This window comes from Grampus griseus (assembly GCF_964374135.1).
Source record: "Grampus griseus genome assembly, chromosome: 13".
Taxonomy (NCBI): Eukaryota; Metazoa; Chordata; class Mammalia; order Artiodactyla; family Delphinidae; genus Grampus; species Grampus griseus.
This window is the reverse complement of record NC_139007.1, coordinates 39,436,614-39,457,556: the sequence shown is the minus strand read 5'-3', so window position 1 is coordinate 39,457,556 and position 20,943 is coordinate 39,436,614. Positions and strand designations below refer to the sequence as shown.

At 44.7% G+C, this 20,943-nt stretch overlaps 1 protein-coding gene across 1 annotated transcript; it reads left to right on the top strand.

Annotated features, from left to right (window-relative positions):
* Positions 1-16,105, top strand: ZBTB24 (zinc finger and BTB domain containing 24). The gene is made up of 7 exons (XM_082668727.1): positions 1-127; positions 791-1,774; positions 4,436-4,603; positions 5,103-5,186; positions 5,871-5,954; positions 13,603-13,684; positions 14,462-16,105. The coding sequence occupies exons 2-7, from the start codon at positions 820-822 to the stop codon at positions 15,180-15,182; spliced, it is 2,094 nt and encodes a 697-aa protein (XP_082524853.1). The 5' UTR covers positions 1-127; positions 791-819; the 3' UTR covers positions 15,183-16,105.
* The last annotated feature ends 4,838 nt before the right edge of the window (positions 16,106-20,943 follow it).

The following is a 20,943-nucleotide window of genomic DNA, read 5'->3' as shown; positions in this document are numbered from 1 at the left end:
CGCGCGGCCCGGAGACGGCAGAGGCTGGCCGGGCGGAGCTGGGGGCCTGGGCGGGCCCGGCGTGGGTGCGCCCGCCAGGCCCCGTGTGGGCCATCCGCGATTTGGACTCTGCAGGGCGTCCGGAGAGGTAGGTCCGCCACTGGCCATCCGTCGGTGGCGCGGCACCGCAGCCGTGTCGACCCCTCCCCAGCCGGCAGCTCGCGGGCCCGGCCCAAGAGGTCCAGGGTCGGAGGTAGGGGCCTCCCCCGCGGCCCGCTCCCAGCTCGGCGGGCTCCGGGGAATCGCGCGCCCTCAGCTCCCCGCACCGTCGGGCGCCAGCCTGGGCGGTCCGCGCCGCCTTTCCAGAGGGAGGCCGGATACGTTATTATTACTTCATTGCAGCTACCCCAATTCACTTTGTTTTTCTTCGCTCTTTCTATTTTTGTGTCACAGACAAAATGGCTAATAATATGTAAAATCGACGACACTGTAGTTTTCATTCTTCTATTTGTGCAACTATGGAAAGTTAGTGCAGGGAAGGACTTTAGAGATGGTTGAGCCCAATTCCTTCATTTTACAGAGCAGAAAACAAACAGACCCTGAGAGGTCACGTGGATGTCGGAAGTTCACCCAGCTGGGTAATGGTACAATAGGAATGAGAACCCAAAGCTAAGTTTTTAAATAGTCTTTTAAAAGTGGTAAATGATGAAATTTAGCTAACAAAGTGAAGTGACTAGTAGGTTCCTTTGGGCTGGGATTAATCTTGTTAGAGAATGCCTCCTCCTTTTTAAACATTATTTTCTTATTTCAGGTTTAATCCTTCTTGGGCTTCTAAAGAAAATGGCAGAAACATCATCAGAGCCTTCTGGGCAGCTGGTTGTACACTCAGACACTCACAGTGACACCATCCTGGCCAGTTTCGAGGATCAAAGGAAGAAAGGCTTCCTCTGTGACATTACTTTAATCGTGGAGAATGTGCATTTCCGGGCCCACAAAGCCTTACTTGCTGCCAGTAGTGAATACTTCTCAATGATGTTTGCTGAAGAGGGGGAGATTGGCCAGTCCATTTATATGCTGGAAGGCATGGTTGCCGACACGTTTAGTATCCTGCTGGAATTTATCTACACGGGTTGTCTCCAGGCCAGTGAGAAAAGTACAGAACAAATCCTGGCTACTGCCCAGTTCTTAAAAGTCTATGACCTGGTAAAGGCTTACACAGACTTTCAAAATAATCATAGCTCCCCAAAGCCACCGACTTTGAACACAGCTGGCGCTCCAGTGGTTGTTATTTCTAATAAGAAAAATGATCATCCAAAGCGGAAACGGGGAAGACCAAGAAAAGTCAACAGTCTGCAGGAGGGGAAATCAGAACTGGCTGCAGAGGAAGAAATACAGCTGAGAGTGAACAATTCAGTTCAGAATAGACAAAACTTTGTGGTTAAAGAGGGAGACGATGGTGTACTGAATGAACAGATTCCAGCAAAAGAATTGGAAGAATCTGAGCCAGCTTGTGAGCCAGGTAGAGGGGAGGAAATGCCAGCTGAAAAAGATGAGAACTGTGATCCCAAGATCCAGGATGGGCAGGACAACCAGAATCGGTGCAGCAAGCGGAGGATTCGGAGGTCCGTCAAACTGAAAGATTATAAACTAGTTGGGGATGAAGACGACCAGGGTTCAGCCAAGAGGGTCTGTGGAAGGAGGAAGCGCCCCGGTGGCCCCGAGGCCCGTTGTAAAGACTGTGGCAAAGTGTTTAAGTATAATCACTTTTTAGCAATCCACCAGAGAAGCCACACGGGTAATTACTCTTTCACAGCTTATTGGAATATGTTTTGGAGAAGTAACAATAATAACAACTTTCATTTATTGTGCAATGTCTATGTGATGGGCATTGTAATAAAGTATACATGTTATTGCATTGAATTCTCACAACAGTCCTGTGAGACAGTTAATATTGTGCAGATGCAAAGACTAAGTCTAGAAAGCTGAAGGTAACTTGACCAGGGCATCCGTGTAGCGACAGGTGGAAATTGAACCCAAGGAACCTGATTCCAGAACCTCTCTACTTATTTGAAGTTGTTGGTTCAAGGCTTGAATGTCCAGGAATCAAGCTGTAGCCAAAGTTAATATGCTTTATGATTCTTGAAGATTCCTCATCTTGACCATAGCTGTGTTTTTGCCCAGATCTGTCTGGACAGCTCTCTCACTCAGCCATCTAGCTGTAAATGCCTTTTCCTTTTTGGTCTCTCTAGCCCCGTACTGGCCAATAGCTCTTTTGTGAGTATGGAAATGTTCTATATCTATGCTGTCCATTTTGGTGGCCACTAGCCACTTGTGTATTTTGAGCACTTGACATGTGGTGAGTGTGACTAAAGAACTGAATATTTTATTTTATTTTATTTATTTATTTATTTTTTGCGGTACATGGGCCTCTCACTGTTGTGACCTCTCCCGTTGCGGAGCACAGGCTTCGGACGCGCAGGCTCAGTGGCCATGGCTCACGGGCCCAGCCACTCCGCAGCATGTGGGATCCTCCCGGACCGGGGCATGAACCCGTGTCCCCTGCATCGGCAGGCGGACTCTCAACCACTGTGCCACCAGGGAAGCCCCTGAATATTTTATTTTAATTAATTTGAATAGCCACCATTCAGATGGTGGCTAGGCTGACAGTGCAGCCCTAGCCAGAAATCCCTCCTCCTTTGAGCTCTCTCTTAACGTACCTAACTCACTCTGCTTTGGGTCAGGCTGTAGTTATATACCTGTAATCTACCCCTCAACCTAATTGTAAGCATAAGTATAGGGTCTGGTACTTAAAACCTGTCATCCAGCAGCCTGCTGTCTTATGACCTGGCAGCATCCAGCAGTGTGGTTCTCAACCTGGCTGCATGTTTTAGTCTCCAAGGGAGCTTCTAAAACTACCAGGGCCTGGGTCCCAGCCCCAGAGCTTCTGATTTCATTGCCTGGAGTGTTGGTGTTTTTAAAAGCTCCCGGGAGATTTTAAGTACAGATAGACTGAGACCCTGAATTTTAGTTCTTTGAACACAATAGACCCTTGAGAAATATTTGTTGAACTGTGACAGAGGCTAGTTTAAGGAGTTAAATAGTTCTACGAGATTCATTAAGGAAAGCAGCATGTAGCATCTTCCCTTTTCCCAGTGGTTTCTGCAATTTTGCATTGAATCACTTTAGTGTGGGCCTCTTTTCTTCCATTTGAGTGGTTACCAGTAGATCCATACAGCCTGGAAAACCACCTTTTAGTTCCAGAAAAATTTCATGAATTATTTCATAGATGATTCCCCTCTGTTTACTCTGCTCTCTCTTTCTGGAACTCCTCCCATTTGGATGTTGAACCTCCTGGACTCATCCTCTAATTTTCTTATCTTTTGTCTCCTATTTTCCATCACTTTCTGCTCTACTTTTTGGGAGATTTCCACTTTATCTTTCAACTTTTATTGTTTTTCTATTTCTACTCTTATTTTTTTTTACTTCTAGGAGCCCTTTTGTTCTCTAAATTCTTTTTTTGTTTGTTTTTAGTTAGAATCCTCTGTGAGCCTGTATAACAGGCCTATAATAACAACATTTACTTATTTTTTAATTTTTAATGCTTTCTTCACTTTGGGCAGTCTGTTTTCTGCAAGCTGCTTTTTCTCTTATCCGTTTTGGTATCTATTTCTACTACTAAAGACCTTCCTTGACTGTCTGGTGATTTTTTTTAATCATGTTCAATTACATGCAAGAATGGTTTGCTAAAAGATTTTTTTTAAATCATGTTTAATTACATGCAAGAATGGTTTGCTAAAAGCTACTGGCAACTCTGCAGATGTAGACAGGGCCTGCAGGCATCTTGCTGATACCCGGCATCACGTTTTCAGCTCTCTTACTGCCGGCCCTTCGCATTCCAGGAGAAGATGCTCCACCTCCCACCTGGGGGCTGTGGGCCTGGCTGTCTGCGTCTAGCGCAGGAGGGGGCAGAAGGCTGAGGGGAGTCTCATCCCAGATGTGAACTTTGACTTGCTCTCCCTGTCGTAGTGGCTCCACTGCGCTAGGAGACCTCTAACCCTGAGACCCCTAGTCCAGAGATCCTTCATCCGATTTACCCTCTTCAGAGAACAGTCTCCATCTTCTGCTGGGGAGAGGGTCAGTCTCCTGGTTACATGGAGTAGGAGACTGGACCTGGGGGGCCTAACTACCTTTGAAACGGACTGTCATTTATCCTCCCTCACCCCTATTTTCAGAGATAACAGGTGCCACCAGTTCCTGACCTTGTGGAGGCTCTGTCTTAAATTAGGTTGTGTGTATCTCAGCGCTCCTCACCGCTGGTGTAGGACCCGTCTAGCTCCATCTTGCAAAATGTTATTGCTGATGTTGTCTCTCCTGTTCACTGTTGTTTTAATTTGGGAGGGGACAGAAGGATGTGCAGATTCTTACTTACATCATGTTTCTGGGGCTCTTATTCCAGGGGAGCGACCTTTCAAATGTAATGAGTGTGGAAAAGGCTTTGCCCAGAAGCACTCCCTGCAGGTCCACACCCGGATGCACACAGGCGAGCGGCCGTACACCTGCACCGTGTGCAGCAAGGCTCTCACCACCAAGCACTCGCTGCTGGAGCACATGAGCCTGCACTCAGGTAGCGGGCTTGCGCCGGGGAGCCAGCTGCCACCAGGTTCCCATTCCTGGGGTGGGCATTACCGTGATGTTAATGGTCTTTTCTCAGCCTCGTATCATTCCCCACATGATACCGTTGAAAGACAGAATTGTGCACCTGTCAGAGTGTAGTTTAGAGTTCTTCACAGCATCGAGCCTTAAACTAGGGTTTATAAACTGGCTGCCGGCAGTGCAGTGTGCAGTCATGACTTGTTTAAGCACCAGAGTTTAGAATTATTTTACTTTGGATGCCTTTGCGGGGGAACTTGAATTCTCCAGTTCTGCCCCGGTCTCCATCACTCCCTGTTGCCTTACATGCTTTTGCACATTTATGTAACTGTGGTAGACTCTGAAGGCATTTGGGTTTGTAGACAAGTCACTTGTGTTATTTGTAGAAAATGGGGATCTGGGCCCACTGTGATACTTACCTTATTAGTGAGCATTCCAGTTCTTTATAGTTTTTTGCGTGTTTTGTTTGGCAGGACAGAAGTCTTTTACATGTGATCAGTGTGGAAAATATTTCAGCCAGAAAAGACAACTAAAGAGCCATTACCGAGTTCATACAGGTACAATACAGTGAGAGAAAATTTGGATTGGCTGGGGGAGAAACGCAAATACAAATTGTTTCCGAAACAGTAGGTTCCTATTGTAGAAGATAAATGAGTTTTTAGGGAAATAGTTCTTAAAAAGCAATCTAAATTAGGTGTCCTTGGGTTACTCTCTGCTACCTTGTGATTTATATTAAATTTTTATATTGCAGTTTCGGTGCCACATGCAGAAACCCTGCAAAATTGGTATTGTTCAAGGCACCAGTTGACTAAGAGGGCACCAGTCAATTAGCTGTTAGTGGTGCCTGGACAGAGGTGTCACCACCCCATAGCCGTCAGTCCAGGCTCTCTGCAGCCTGACTCCACCTATTGTCCTTTTTTCTTTCCTGCCAACTGATAATAAATGGAGGGGGGATTGGGAGCATCATTTGAGATCGGTTGGCCACAGTGACACCAGTGCGTTGAGGGAAAAAGGAGATAACACTTAGGGAGACTGGAAGGGTCCCACCTCTGATGGGGAAGCAGTGAGTCAAGATGCCTAGGAAACTATTAACTGTTACCAAATTTAATTTTAAAATTGTTGTGTTATTAAAGCACCATATTTAAAGTGATTATTTTTCAGGGAAGTGCTTTAACACAAATCACTGAAGAAATGCAGGGACAGCATATATGCACTGACACTTTTTTTATTGTTGCGACAAGGCCACTCGTTACCGGAATGTAACCACTGCCGCCGCAAATTCATGGATGTGTCTCAGCTAAAGAAACATCTGCGGACACACACAGGTAAAAGTCCATCTCACCCTGTCTTTCTAGTGTGCTTTATGTTTTTAGGGGAGCGAGAAATGAAGTACTGGGAGTCCCCTCTTCAGACTGTGTTTTTGTAAATTGTGTGGGAATTTTATAAGTAGGTCCCATAAAAAGCCCAGGCAGAATGCTGTCACACAATCCTGTGGGGACATCACATGTCTGTAGGTTAGCAAAATGGAGCGTACTTACTGAGCATTGTTCATAAATGAAACCTCATGTAATACCACAAAATAGTACAAGTCTGAATCAGGTTGCGTGTTTAAATTTTAATTTACCTCAGCATTGAAGATTATCAAGATAAACTTTTTAGAAAACGAAGCAGACACTAAGGCAGCACAGGCACTGAGGATTTTTCCGCTTTCTCTCCTAGAACCAGTACTTAGAACTTAAGCATCACCACCTCCAGAAAAATCAGCTTCCAGGTTGAAGAGGAGGCAGGATCAATTAGGGCAGGTCAAATTCTTTCATTTAAGATCAGAAAAGTAAAAATGTGGGCCTTTTAGAACTTTGGGTAAGAAGCATTTCTTAAAAAGAAACATTTCTTAAAAAGAAACCTGTTAGTTTTTCTAAGAAAAGCTTCCTATTCTAGATTGATGGTTTAATGATTCTGTTAAATTGTCTACCAACATTATATATCAGATTGCTTTATGTTGCTTTGGACATTTTTTTGAAAACACAATTTTTCTCAAAGTCATTTACTTTCTTAAATATCTCATAAGGTATGAGTTTTATGAAAATGGATCTCTATACAGTCTTTCTACAGACATCATTAGTAGGTTCTGTGAAATTTAATTCATCCACTTAACACATATTTACTGAACAGTACCAGGCACTGGGTACCAGGCCCTGTTGTGGGCCCTGAGGATACAGCACTGCCTGAGATGGACAGAGCCCCTGCTCTTGAGGGGTTAACATTCAAACAGGAGACAAAGAACAAGCGAGTGAGTAACCTGTTAGGTGGGGATAAGTGCTCTGAAGGACTAAACGTAGGGGCAGGAGGCAGGAGGGGGAGCTGCCCTTTGACATGGGGGCTTGTCTGGGAAGGCCTTGCTGATGAGGTACCATCTTAGATGGAGATCTGCTGCTGTGGGGAGTGAGTGAGCCATCGTGTCTACCCCAGAGAAGAGCGTCCTAGGCAGAGCCGGGGCGGTGGGAGTAGGAGTGTGTAGTGTGGGTGGACATCAGAGGCTGCTGGAGCCCGTGTGACACGGGGTTCCCGGCCTGGCTGTGTGCTTCGACCCCCTGAGAAGCTTTTAAAAAGACAAAGCCTGGTCCCACCCCCAGAGATTCTGATCGAAGTGACTGGGGATGAGGCCTTGGAATTGGCATTTTTAAAAGCTCCCCAGGTTTTCTGTGCGCTTAGGCCCAAGAACTTCTGAAGGCACAGTGAAGACTTTGGATTTTATTCTGAACGGGATGGCTTTACTGCGAGGAGTGACATGATGTAACAGAGAATTTTAATAGGATCACAGCAGCCGCCGGTGTGGGGTGAGGCAGGGGCGGAGGTGCCCGTAGGAGGGTGGAAAGACCCATTAGGAGGTGGTGCCGGACAGGGGCTTGGCGCAGGGCTTCGTGCAGGGCGGCAGTGGTGGGGAGGCGGTGAGTGGCCCAGCGCCAGATGTATTCTGAAGGAAGACTCCCGTGATGGGCCCGTGATTGGATATGGGGGTGAGCGGAGGGGAGGCGGAAGCAGCCGGAAGGGTGAGAACCCGGGGAAGACGGAGGGACAAATGGAGAGTTAGACTTTAGACACATGGGGCGTGAGACGTCTGTTTGGCACCCCGGTGCATGAGCGGAGGAGACGGCTGGGTATCTGTGCCCGAGCTCAGGGGGCACCGCGAGCAGCGGTCGAGATTCCCGTGCTTATACACAGGCCTGTAGGCAGCGTATGGGGCTGTGAAGAGAACCCCCGCGGGAGGGCGGAGGTGGAGGAGAGCCAAGCTGTCTCGGTTACGTGGCGCAGTGCCCGGGGTGAGACGTTTCATCTTCTGATCATAAGGTGTCAGTGAGGCTTCTGGTCTTTCTGAGGAGAACCAGGCCTTGAACTGGGGGTGAAAGCACGAGTCCTCTTTCCAGGATCCCAGCAAACTCTGCTCCACCCACTACCCTGAGGAGCAGAAGAGAGAAGTGGAGGATGCGATGGGTGGGAGAGGAGATGACAGGGACTCTGTAAAGTTTTTGTCTGACTGAGAGATAAGAGGTCAAACCCGTCAAAAGATTGGGCTCTTGGAAGCAGAGACTGTGACCCTTCTGTCCTTAGCCTGGAGAATATGCACAATATTGGTGTTGAAAAGAGTTGGGGTGCCGCTTGCCTGCTCCCCGGGCAGAGAGGAAGGTTTGGGAGAGGCTGCTTGGCAGAGCTGGCGCTCAGCCTCCATGGACAGTGGTGAGGACAGCCGCCAGCAGGGCAGGCGGGTCCTGCCGAGAGGGCCACACCCATGGGAAAACCAAGACTCTCTTCTCTTAGCTCTTTAAGTGCAAACTCTCTCTGGGTTAGATATCCTTTGCCAAGCACAAAAAAATCAGAGATAAACAAGAGGTGCTTTCTTCCCTAGAGGGCATGTTCAGTGGCGGGGGTGGGGGGGATGGATGCAATTTGAAAGGGAAACAAGGTGACAGGCAGTGCCAACGAGGTCGCTGCAGCTCAGTTCTTTCCCCATACCTGGAGCTGGTCAGGCTTTCAGGAACTGAGCCAAGCCATGCCAAGCAAAGGAGTGTGTTCACTTAACAAAGGGACTGCACCTCTCTGTTGTCTGCAGTACCGCCTTCCTGACATCACTGTACCTGCAAACCAAGTTAGTGATCCCAAGATTGCTTGGTGAGCTGGGAGCAAGTTCAGAGAATTAGCCCAGGTCATGGAGAAGCCTGGTGCATGGCCTCTGACCGCAGTAGAGTCCCAGCCCTCCAGTGTCCCTGTCCCTTGTGTGGTGTTAGGTAAACACTGATCCTCCCCTGTGGGCTCCCACTACTCCCAGGTAGATCCCCTGCCTGTGACACAGTTAATTGAGCCACAGCTTTCATTCACAGCCTCATTTTGTTGGATTGGATATGAAGCTTCCTAAATCTCAGCCATGTTTTCAGACTATCCTTTAATGTTGCTCATCCCCAACTTTGAGAGACCTGGGGGTCCCTCAGTGTAACATACCTTTCCAGAGTTTACATGTGATCTAGTAAGAACCTCAGTACAGTGTGATACGAGCCCCAGTAGAGGTGTGAACATAGGGACAGAAGTGTTTCACTTTCCCTGGGAAGGTCTGGGAAAGCGTCCCAGAGGAAGGACCTGAGTCTTGAAGCCAGAGTAAGTGCTAGACAGACAGAGGAAGCTGGAAGAGGTGTTTCCAGACAGGAACAGGATGCGTGGGGTTGACGATGTGAGAGGCTGGCATCCGAGGGCCGTAGTGAGGAATTCCACGGTGAACAGCTAGAGTGAGATTGCTGACAAGGGGCAGGCCCCTGGTGAAGCGGGGGGTGGTCTTTGGGCAGAGAGGAGGCATATTTTGGTTCGTGCATTGAAAAGGACTCAGGCAGCCCAAGGAGGATGGTCAGAGAGGGAAGGTCCTGGGGATGAGCCAGTTACCAGGCTCTGGGGAAGAAAGATGAAGGCCTTCAAGTTAAGAGAGTGGACAAAAGAGATATACTTACGAGATTTTTAGTCTGGGAAAAAAAGAGTCACTGCATATGTGACGAAGTGTTAATAGCCCAAATATGGGAACATGAGTGCCCAGGAGAAAACTGGGCAGGGGGACCTGAAAGGCATATCACAGAAAAAGACATAGGAATGGCCAGTAGACGTCTGAAACGATGTTAACTGCATTAATTGTCAGAGAAAAAGAAATGTGCATTTCTTTTGGCCCATTAGATTGACAAATATGTGAGGCAATGGGCATCTTTAAGTTCTGTTGATGGGAAAGGAATTTGGGAACTTCCTGGAAAGAACTTTGGCAATGTGAATCAAAAGGTAAGCTGTCCAGTTGGGAAAAGATGTTTGCATGAGGATGTTCAACGTAAGCAGGATTGCTTATAATATCACAGGCTTAAAAGTGACCTAAATGTCCCTCAGTAAGGGATTAGTTAGGTAAATTTTGGACAAGATACATAGTGGAACACAAAACACCATTTTAAAATGTCTGTTTGTTTGTTTTTAACCATTTTTTTAAGATGAATTTTCCATTCCCATTTGATGTTACAGACCAGCATGCACTGGCCAATCTCATGGTGTACATGGTATATCACCTGTGTGTGTGCACAGAGACGCCTGTAAAGGTTTCATCACAGTGTGAGGTGGCAATCTACAGGGGAATTCTGAGTGTTTTTTGTACACTTTGTGCTTTTCAGTATTATTTGAGTTTTCTACAGTGAACGTTGTTGATTTGTGAAGAAAACGAAAGCAGCTGTTTGAGGAATTTAGATGTACAGAACTAGATTGCCAGTCGAATGTGCACTCGGAGCAGACTGGACTGTCGGGCCTGGCTGGGTCAGGGGCTGGACGCTGCTGCGTTAACCAAGATGGTCACGTGGGTTTTAGCCAATGGGGTAGGAAACCCGGCCATGCTACCCAACAAGCCTGCAGGAGTCGGTACCCTCTGGAGCTGGGATGGGGATTCACAGGTCGTCAGAGTGGGGTGGGATGAGTGGCATGCACAGCTGAGGAGAGGGTCTGGAAGGAAAACTTCTGAGTTACTTAAATATTTCTGTCAGCATCCCCCTGGGTGAAACCTGCACTCGTGTCTCTGCCCTGTCCTTTCATTGCCATTGTCTGATCCTCCTGTAACCAACTCCCTTCTGGCCCCGCTGCCACCCAGGCCCTGTCACCTCACCTTTTCTCTTTCCTCTCTGTCTGCTTCCTGCACCTCCTGGTCCAGGCCTCGGCACTGTGGCTTAGACTGTTACACAGATTCCTACAGCCGCCCCCACCCACCGTCCCCACATATATATTTTCTTAGTACTTTGTCCTGTCTGTCTTCTGCTAAAAACATCCAGAAGTTCCACAGGTCCTCTGCCTGGAATTTACGGCTCTTCGTGGCCTGGCCTCACCTTTTAGGTCCCACGCTCGTCAGAGTGAATCCTCATCCCTCTTTGTCCTCCCTGTGGTCATTTCCGACACCCGCTGTTTGGTCATTCTGCTTATCCTAGTACCTGAATGGGGCCTCTCTCCAGTCCAGCCAGCTCCTGCCTCGTCCTCACGCATACTGTCCGCAGAATTGTTGATACCACTCATTTGAGTGTTCAGTCAGCTGCAGCCCTGCCGCTGTACTTGATTACCACATGTGTCTTTTTGAGGCTGTGATCCTGTCTTTTGTTTCCTTTTTGTTTCTCAGCTCTGTGCTTTGTTGAGGGTCTGCCCATCCTTGTAGAGCTGAGGCAAAGGAAGAAGGAATGTGTCGGTGAACCGGAGGCAGTGGAGCCGTGTAACCGTTACCAGAACAAGTTAGGAACCAGAGGAGTAGGAAGACTTTTCCCAGATTCACGTTGGCTAGGAAAATTTGCCTTCTTACTGTGCTCGAGGATGTTTCTGGAAAGAGTTTCCAGTATTGAAAACATTTGCCAACAAAATTCCTGAGGTGTTGCAACCCCAGATGGAATTGAATGATAACGTGAACGTTGTTGTATGTGCTCCCCACACAGAACTTTACAGTGACAGGCGGACAGAGCAGGTACTCAGTCTTGGAATTGGGAGAGGGAGAAAAACCGAGATCAGAATAGAACGCAGCTCTGGTTGGAAAGCTGTGGAAAGAATGACAGTGGCCTGGTTTTAACCTTTGGAGTGGTAAGAGTTACTGCTGCAAAGACGCAGACTCACCCAAATTGTCACAAGTGTCCTCTGCCTAGACTGAACTTGGGGAAACATCTCACCTGAATTTTCTAGTAGATGCTGTGAAAGGGAAGCTACCTGACCATCCCCCACTTCACTCATCCCTTGTTATATAGTTAAGTGGGATTTTTCTTTTTTCTTTTTCTTCTTTTTTTTTTTCAAATTCATAGTTCCCTTGCCTGCATTAGGATCACTTAGTTGCATTTCTGGAGGGCATGGCAGTCTGTCATTGTATGTGCAGTGTATAAACTAGCACTAAATAAATGCTGTTGAAGCCTTATTAAAATTGTCAGGGACTTCCCTGGTGGCTCAGTGGTTAAGAATCCGCCTGCCAGTGCAGGGGACACGGGTTTGATCCCTGGTCCAGGAAGATCCCACATGCCGCAGAGCAGCTAAGCCCGTTTGCCACAACTACTGAGCCTGCGCTCTAGAGCCCGTGTTCCACAACAAGAGAAGCCACCGCAATGAGAGGTCCACGCACCGCAATGAAAAGTAGGCCCCTCTCGCCGCAACTAGAAAAAGCCTGTGTGCAATAACGAAGACCCAATGCGGCCATAAATAAATAAATAGATAGATAGATAAATAAATTTATTTCTTAAAAAAAAAATTGCCAGACCCCACTAGGGGTCCGGAGCAGTCACGACATCTTATGTGGGCCTCAGTTCCCACTCTGTGAAATTCATTTACTCAACAAGGATTTCTGGAACAGTGTGCGAGGCCCAGTTCTAGGCACTGGGGTCCTAGGAGTAGGCAGACTCAGAGATCATCCTACATAAGACTGGGAGAGAGAGATATAATAAATAACATACAGTATATAAGGTGGTGATAGCATTGTGGGAAAACTGACTTGGGAAGTGGACCAAGACATGCTGGGGCGGTGCTTTGGGTGGTGATAAAGCCTCACTGGTAATGTGACACTTGAGCAGAGACTTGAAGGCAGTGTGGAGAGTGAACCACACTGGGAGACCCTGGGGGAGACATGCCAGGGAGAGGGAGGGGATGATGAGTGTGAGGGCCCTGAGCGTGGCTTGCTTGGGGTGTGGTGTTCAGGGCCTCTCCAGGGGCTGTGTGATGAGCAGGGGAGAGTACCTGGTGAGGTTAGGCAGGTTTGGGGTGAGGAGTGGCAGTGGGTGGACAGATCTGTCAGAGCTGTGATTCCTTGTAGGCCCAGGGCTTTGGCTTTTATCTCTGGATGGGATGGGGAGCCATTAGAGCACTTGCAGCAGAGCGTGATAGGATCTGACTGTGTAAAGGGTCACTCCAGTTGCCTCATTCATTGTGGACGACAGGGAAGCAGAGCAGAAGTGGGCAAACTCACAAGGAGGCTGCTGCAGGGAGGTGTTGGCAGCCTGGGCCAGGGGTGGCAGTGGAGGTGGTGAGAAGTGGTCAGGTTCTGGATACACTGGAAAGGTAGATATAAATGTGGATAATTCACAAGTCTCCCTGGTACTCACGGGCCCTTGGGAAGGTCAAGCAGTAAAGTGTGGGAGTGTAAGTTACCTAAGGGTGGACTGTACAGGAGCGAATGTGTGTCCTTTGTAGAATCACTTACCCCCTTGTTTCAGTGTTTAAGTGTTTGAGGGAAGGAACCGTACCCACTTTCTCTGTATCCTCCTGGCATCTAGGACACAGTGCTCAGGTACGTAGTAGGTGCTCGCTAAGTGCTTCATTCATTCACTCATGCTTACTGAGGGTTCAAGAGCTGACCCGAACACGTGCCTTTGTTCTTTTTTATATTGTGAAACTATGGGGTGGTTTTTGCTTTTTGTTTTATTTTGGATGTATATTTCTGAATGCTTTCCCCTTTTTTAGGTGAGAAGCCATTTACTTGTGAAATCTGTGGCAAATCTTTCACAGCAAAGAGTTCTCTTCAGACGCACATCAGGATCCATCGGTAAAGTTTTGCAGATCCTTTTCTCACACGGAGTCCTCATCCAACCCTGGCGTTCAGTAGGGTGACATACAGTCCCTATATAGTCCTTTTCCCCAAATTATTACTCTAGTAGAAGTTCCTGGGCAGTTTATTATTTTGTTTTATCTTTTCAATAAAGAAATTCCTCACTTAGGCCAAATCAGGAAAACTGATTCTGGCCAGCAAAAGTTTGCGTTATTGATGTCATTTCTTAAATTTTGATTTATCTTCAGTCAAAACTAAATATTTAATATTTTCTGAATAAATTATTTGTTCATTACAACTTATTTCCGGATTTGATTTAGTAGTTCTTCTAACACAGATAATTAGGGGCTACTCAAATTTTTAATATTGAAATCAATCATATATATTTATTTGGCTTCTAGAATCTAAAAATTGGCTGTGAGAGCTAAAAACAAAAAAGAACTTGGTGTGTAATTTATTACTATTTACCTTCTTATCTGAAATACACACTGTGGAATCATCAAATTTTATCATATCTGACCCAGCATCACAGCCCCATCTACCACCTGTCCTCAAACACCCCTCCCTGCCATTCTTTTTTTTTTCTTAAGATTAGAAACTGAAGTCCATGGCAGGCGTGACTTGGTCCAAGTACTTAAGTTAGTAAGAGAACCCATGACTTATGCTTCCCAGTCAGGTTGATTTTCCTCTCTTCTTGACTGCTTCTCCCTAAATGATCAGGAAGTGATAAACAGATCTTCCTGTTTTTAAAATGAAGTGTATATTTTCTCGTAGAGGAGAAAAGCCATATTCCTGTACCGTGTGTGGCAAATCCTTCTCTGACTCGAGTGCCAAGAGGAGACACTGCATTCTGCACACGGGCAAAAAGCCTTTCTCCTGCCCTGAGTGTAACTTACAGTTTGCTCGCTTAGACAACTTGAAGGCTCACTTAAAAATTCATAGCAAAGAGAAACACGCATCCGATGCCAGCAGCGTTTCCGGCAATAGTAATGCTGAAGAGGTCAGGAATATTCTTCAGCTGCAGCCCTATCAACTCTCTACCTCCGGAGAGCAGGAAATTCAGCTTCTTGTAACTGATTCTGTACATAACATCAATTTCATGCCTGGTCCTAGCCAAGGAATCAGCATCGTCACTGCAGAGAGTTCCCAGAACATGACGGCAGACCAGGCTGCTAACCTCACCCTGCTCACGCAGCAGCCAGAGCAACTGCAGAACTTAATTCTTTCAGCTCAACAGGAGCAAACAGAACACATTCAAAGCCTCAATATGATTGAAAGCCAGATGGAACCCTCACAGACCGAGCCAGTGCACGTCATCACACTTTCCAAGGAAACTCTGGAACATCTTCACGCCCATCAAGAGCAAACAGGGGAGCTCCACTTAGCAAGCGCTTCAGATCCGGCTCAGCACCTACAGCTGACACAGGAGCCTGCTCCACCACCACCCGCCCACCAGGTGCCCCAGTCCACGCCGCTCAGCCAGGAGCAGAGCTGACCCGAACACGTGCCTGACTGCTCTGTCGGCCTCTTCTCCGTCAGCCCGCTGTGACTGGATTGTGTGCTTGAAGTCAGGCTTTCTGCAACGCTCACTTACAGATTCTTACAGAGATGTGGTAGCTCACTGAGCCAGCCGATAGCGTCCATCCAAGAGGCAAGATGTGTATATCGTGTCTTATATCTAATACTGATTTGGATTTAGCATTTCGATATTGATGAATGGTTTTCATTTTCATTTACTACATCTCTTAAAGACTTGTGTAACTTTTCTTTGGGGGCATTGCATTAAACTTTTCTGTGAGTATTAAATGTTCACAGCCATAGTCATGGTCTTACTGACTTTTCCAGTTATATTTTTTATTTTTTAGAACGAAGAAAATCATATGTTGTATTGGGTACAATGGTTCGTTGTCCCTTCCCCCTTAGGCAACACAATTGCCACTACAAGACAAGTTGGGGCCGAATATGACAGATTACAACTTTGGGGACTCTGTCCTTTTAATAACTTCCAATCCCCTAAGACAGAGTAATTTCTCAAGGTTTAATCTCTGTGTGGTACAGTGGGCTCATCATGTCGTGTTTAAGATAGAGTCAAAGACAACATGACCTAAATGTCTATTTTAACTCAACATTCACAAAACAAGAAAGCCAAAAGAATAGGATTATTTTTTTAAATTCTAAACTCGACTTTTCTGAGAAACACAGATTTACATGTTTTTTTAAAAGCAGGTTGTTAAAAATTTAATTTAAAAGGCTAATGAAAGTATGAAATTGGATCAAGATATTCACCCCAAATAAATTCTGAATTTTTGTCAGCTTTGATATTTGATCTCCATGGTGAAGTTAAAGCTTTCTTAATTATCCTGGAATATAAAATTCAGTGTAATTTATGTTAAATATACTCTACTGGATTCTAATTGATCTCTGAAAATGTTGATCTATGTATTGTGTCTGATAACTTTTTAGATAGGAACTTATAATCTATTTTTATTGCAAAGTAGGTTAAATCTCACAAAATAGACACATAATTTTTAAAAGTAAATTCTCCCAATCTTAAAAATAATTTTGAGCCTCAGAGACTTAGTAGCCAGCGTGTGTCTGTAGTTGTGTGATTTTAAATAATCGTCAGAAGATTAAATTATGTTTGGGTTACGTTTTTTCCAGCTCAGCCTATGTTATTGAATACGCTGACCACTTTCTCTCAAGTAAACTGGTAGAAGATTTTTGAGAAAAGGTGGGCACTAGTGTATGTTAATTAACATAATGCTGGTGGAGAGTAGGGGTAATCGCCCCTAAAATTAACAGGATCTTCATGTCAGTCACTCTTTGTTTTAGAGATCTTTGATTTCCACCTGAGTCAAATAAGCGTTGGGAGGTTAAAGTAATATAGAATTGTTAAGGTTTGAGAGAAGATGAAAGCAGTTTTCTAACATATCTAGCAAAGTATATTTTATTGTATATAATTCAGAAATTCATAAATGATTTATATGTGTCAACCAAGGTATGTTATATTAGGCCTGACTAGAGATATAATTTTTACAAATACACTTATGCCCTAAATATTATTTCAGGTTCTTGACTTTAGTCATTTAAACTATTTACCTTAACCTTATTGTTGAAGTGCAGTGTTTTTACCAGCTTTTCAAAGCCTACTGGCCCACATTTTCTCCAGGAGATATATAGTATTAAAGCAGATAAATGCTTAACTACTCACTCTGGGTAGCCGGATAATTATTCAGGAAGTATGGTCATATGACTGTTTACAAGTCAAGTTTAACTAGCTTTATGACAGTCTGCCTCTGTGCTTAGATAAATGTAACGTGAGCCACGTGTAATTTAAAATTTTCTAGTAGCCACGTTAAAAACATAAAAAGAAAGTGAGATTAATTTTAATAAAATCGCTTATTTAATCCAACATGTGCCAAATATTTCAACATGTAAATATTCAATATTAAAATATAATAATATTTGACATTCATTTTTTCATACTACGTCTTCAAAATCTGGTGTGTATTTTACATTTACTGCACACTCAGTTTGGATGCTAATGTTCATGGGACACACTTGATCTGTTTTTAGGATTTATACAATTTACAGTTGAAAACCTAGATTCACATATTCAAGTAGTTTCAGACATAATTTTTTCCCCAATAACTGAAACAAGTATCAGTTTTAAAATTTATATTAGAATTAATTAAAAATAAAACCTAGCTCCTCAGTCACACTAGCCACATTGTGAGCACTTGGTAGCCACAGGTGGCTAGGGGCTCCTGTGGCACAGGCCTACCCATCTCTAGCGTGAGAGCCAGTCCCAGCCATAAAAATCTCTTCTGGAAGGGTTCTGGGTTATCTGACCAGCTGTCAAAGGGAAGTGAGAAAAGGATAGCTTTATAAATCAAGCCTCTCTTCTGTGTCCCAAATACACATTCTGCCCCTTTGAAGGAAATCCTCAATTTTACGGTTTCATTGGCTTGTTTGTTTGTTTGTTTTGGCCACGCCGCGCTGCATGCGGGATCTTAGTTCCCCGACGAGGGATCAAACCTGTGCCCCCTGCATTGGGAGTATGGAGTCTTAACCGCCAGGGTGGTAAAGTTCGGTGACTTCACCCAAAGGAAATGACACGTACGTAAAAATGTTTCTATTGTGTCTGAGAAATTGCTGGCTAATTGTTTCACAGCTTATTTTGTACTAAGCTTGCACAATTTAAATACTTGTTTTAATAAGTGCAGAAATACAAATGGTACTTCTTGGGGATTAGTAGAATATTGTGCTTTCAGACTGCTGAAACGACCTTGTCACTTTTGCAGGTGAATCTCTGGTTTTCTGTCAGTAGAGGGCTAGCCTTGGGAAGACTTGAGCTCTTGCCATCAAAATGAGCTGTTGTTCTTGTGCCTGGCCCTCTGTTTCTTGAAACTCCTCTTTCTACCTCTCCTCTGTGTATTTTTCTGCATTTGGTTCTTGTGTTGTAAACGTGAGCAACCGGTTAAATGATGCTGAGGAATGTGAGAGTCTCATTATAGATGCTTACACCTAGGTTTTCATAAATTGGAATAATAACAATATCTGGCACATATTGAGTCTTTACTGTAGGCCAGGAGGAAAGCCAGGTGTGTTAGGTCTGTATCTTAGGGCTTCTGAAACCTTTTCCATACCATGGTGCACAAAAAAGACTTATCCAGTACCCTTCAGTTAGAGGACTCCAGGCACCGCTGGCCATGACCGGCATATTAGTTTGCTAGGTAGGGCTGCTATAACAAATACGACAGACTGGGTGGCCTAAACGACAGAGATTTATTTTCTCACAATTCCGGAGACTGAAAGTCTGAGATCAAGGTGTTGGCAGGATTGGTTTCTTCTGAGGCCTCCCATCCATCTTTTCCTCCCTGTGTCTTCACATGGGCTTCCTCTGTGTTTGTCCTAATTTCCTTATAAGGACACCACTCATACTGGATTAGGGCTCACCCCAGTGATCGCATTTTCACTTAGTTACCTCTTTAGAGGCACTACCTCCAAACAGTCATATTCTGAGGTACTGGGGGTTAGGACATCAACGTGAATTTGGTAGGGGGGACACAATTCAGCCAGTAACAACGACAGCTGGAGTGAGGCGGGAAGCAGTGTCTGGGACACACCTGTAACCCATTTGCAGCACAATCATATTTTACTTAATTCTCATGACATTCCTACGAGGTAATATTATTATGCCTGTTTTATGGATGAGAACACTGAGGCCCCAACAGATGAAGTCCGTTGCCTGAGTCACACAGTAAGTGGCAGAGCCAGAACTGGGGCACAGGGGTGGCTGCTTCCACCAGCTGGGCTTAATACCATCAGCCTTTTGAAACTTTAAGCTGGGTTTCTCTTTACATATGATCTGCTTTATGTAATAGAACCTTTTAGACTAAAATTGAGGGTCTGTCTGAAATTTTAGCATACAATCATAAACTTTTTACATAGAACAATAATAGTAAAAGTTACAATCTTTCTACAGAAATGCAGTAACTACCATATTAATAATACTTAGGTCAGTATTTTACTACTATTCATTTAAAGCTTAATTGAAATTTACCAATTGGCTGTAAGTTACTACTAAAGCGAAAATGCTTTAATTAACCTGAACTTCTGTTTGAACTTTTTTTAAACTTCTGATTGAGGATATTTTATATTTTGGGCAGATTTACTTTATTTCTTTTCTTTTTTTTTTTTTGCGGTACGCTGGCCTCTCACTGTTGTGGCCTCTCCCGTTGCGGAGCACAGGCTCTGGACACGCAGGCTCAGCGGCCATGGCTCACGGGCCCAGCTGCTCCGCGGCATGTGGGATCTTCCCGGACCGGGGCACGGACCCATGTCCCCTGCATCGGCAGGCGGACTCTCAACCACTGCGCCACCAGGGAAGTCTGATTTACTTTATTTTTGTTACCCTTATAAGTACTCAGGTAAAATTTCATCCTCAGTTTCCAAAGTAAAATAAGCCTAAACTCTCAAGAATTGAAAGAAAACGCTTTGTCTTGTTTTTGTAAAGAGCAGGTTTGGAGGAATTACCTCTAAAAAAGAAAAAAAATCCCCCTTGCCTTTTGTAAACAGCAGGTATAAAGGAATGACCTCTAAAAGAAGCTGGAATGTCACTGCGATAGTTTATCTTGCTTTCAAATTCTTTACACATAATTAAGCAACAAACACTTAAGTTGACTGGACTATGTGCACATATCACCATTCTCACTGGAAATGTACCAGAGCAGGAAAGCTTTTAGGTAACAAGTTTAGGTAACATTAGCAAGAGATCTTAGCTTTTTTCTTTTTTAATGTAAGTGAAAAATACTACTGTAATCCCTTTCTACTACTATGTAGAAAGGGAAAAATTTGAGCAGAGCTCAGGGAACTTCCCCGGTCTTAGAACATAGATTTATTATTTATTTTGAATTAATATCCATAATATTCGATTTAAAATATGGATTTGAAGATTTTCCAAATGAATAGTTTGGCTCTTGGTTTTACTTCATTTGTATTTTATCCTTGTTAGATGAAAAGTTAAACTGAAGTGTCCTTAGGCTAAATTAGGGATATAAACAAGAATGTTTACATTTTAAAAATCTACCTCTCATAGATAATTCTAGTATGATTAAGTGGCTTCTGAACAGATTTTCCTGTAATCTTAATGTTGAAGTATGAAAGTACTCTCGTAACAAAAATACGGGAAAGTAAACAGATCTTGAACATATTTGTATTTTTAATCTTTGTCGCCTGTGTTATCTCGGAGTCTGTGCAATCATCACACTTTGACTTCTGGGGAAGGTATTTGAATAAAAAGCGGCATATAGAGGATAAAGTTGCAGGGAAGGGTAAGAAAGAATGAGAAACTGAAATTTTCGATTCTCTCACTCTTACCAGCCAAGAAAGAAGGCTGGGAGTCATTCTTGATGGGCCCCTCCTCACCCCCACTCCCAATCCGTCATCAAGTTATGTCAGTTTCATCTCAAACTATATTTTGAGTCCATCCACTTCTCAATCCCAACTGCTACACCATCACCATATCCTCTTGCCTGGACTCCTGCCAAGGCCTGCCTTTCTTCCCCTCCCCCACCCATTTCTCTGCTGGAAATGGTGATCTGTCTGGGCTTACCATTGTGCCCATAGCATCAAGCAGAGTGCCTTGCTAAGTGCGTGGATATCATGTTATTAACGCAAACACGATCGTTATCTCTGCTCTGCTTACAATCCTGCAGTTTGGCACTGCACTCAGAATAAAATCCCCAACCCAT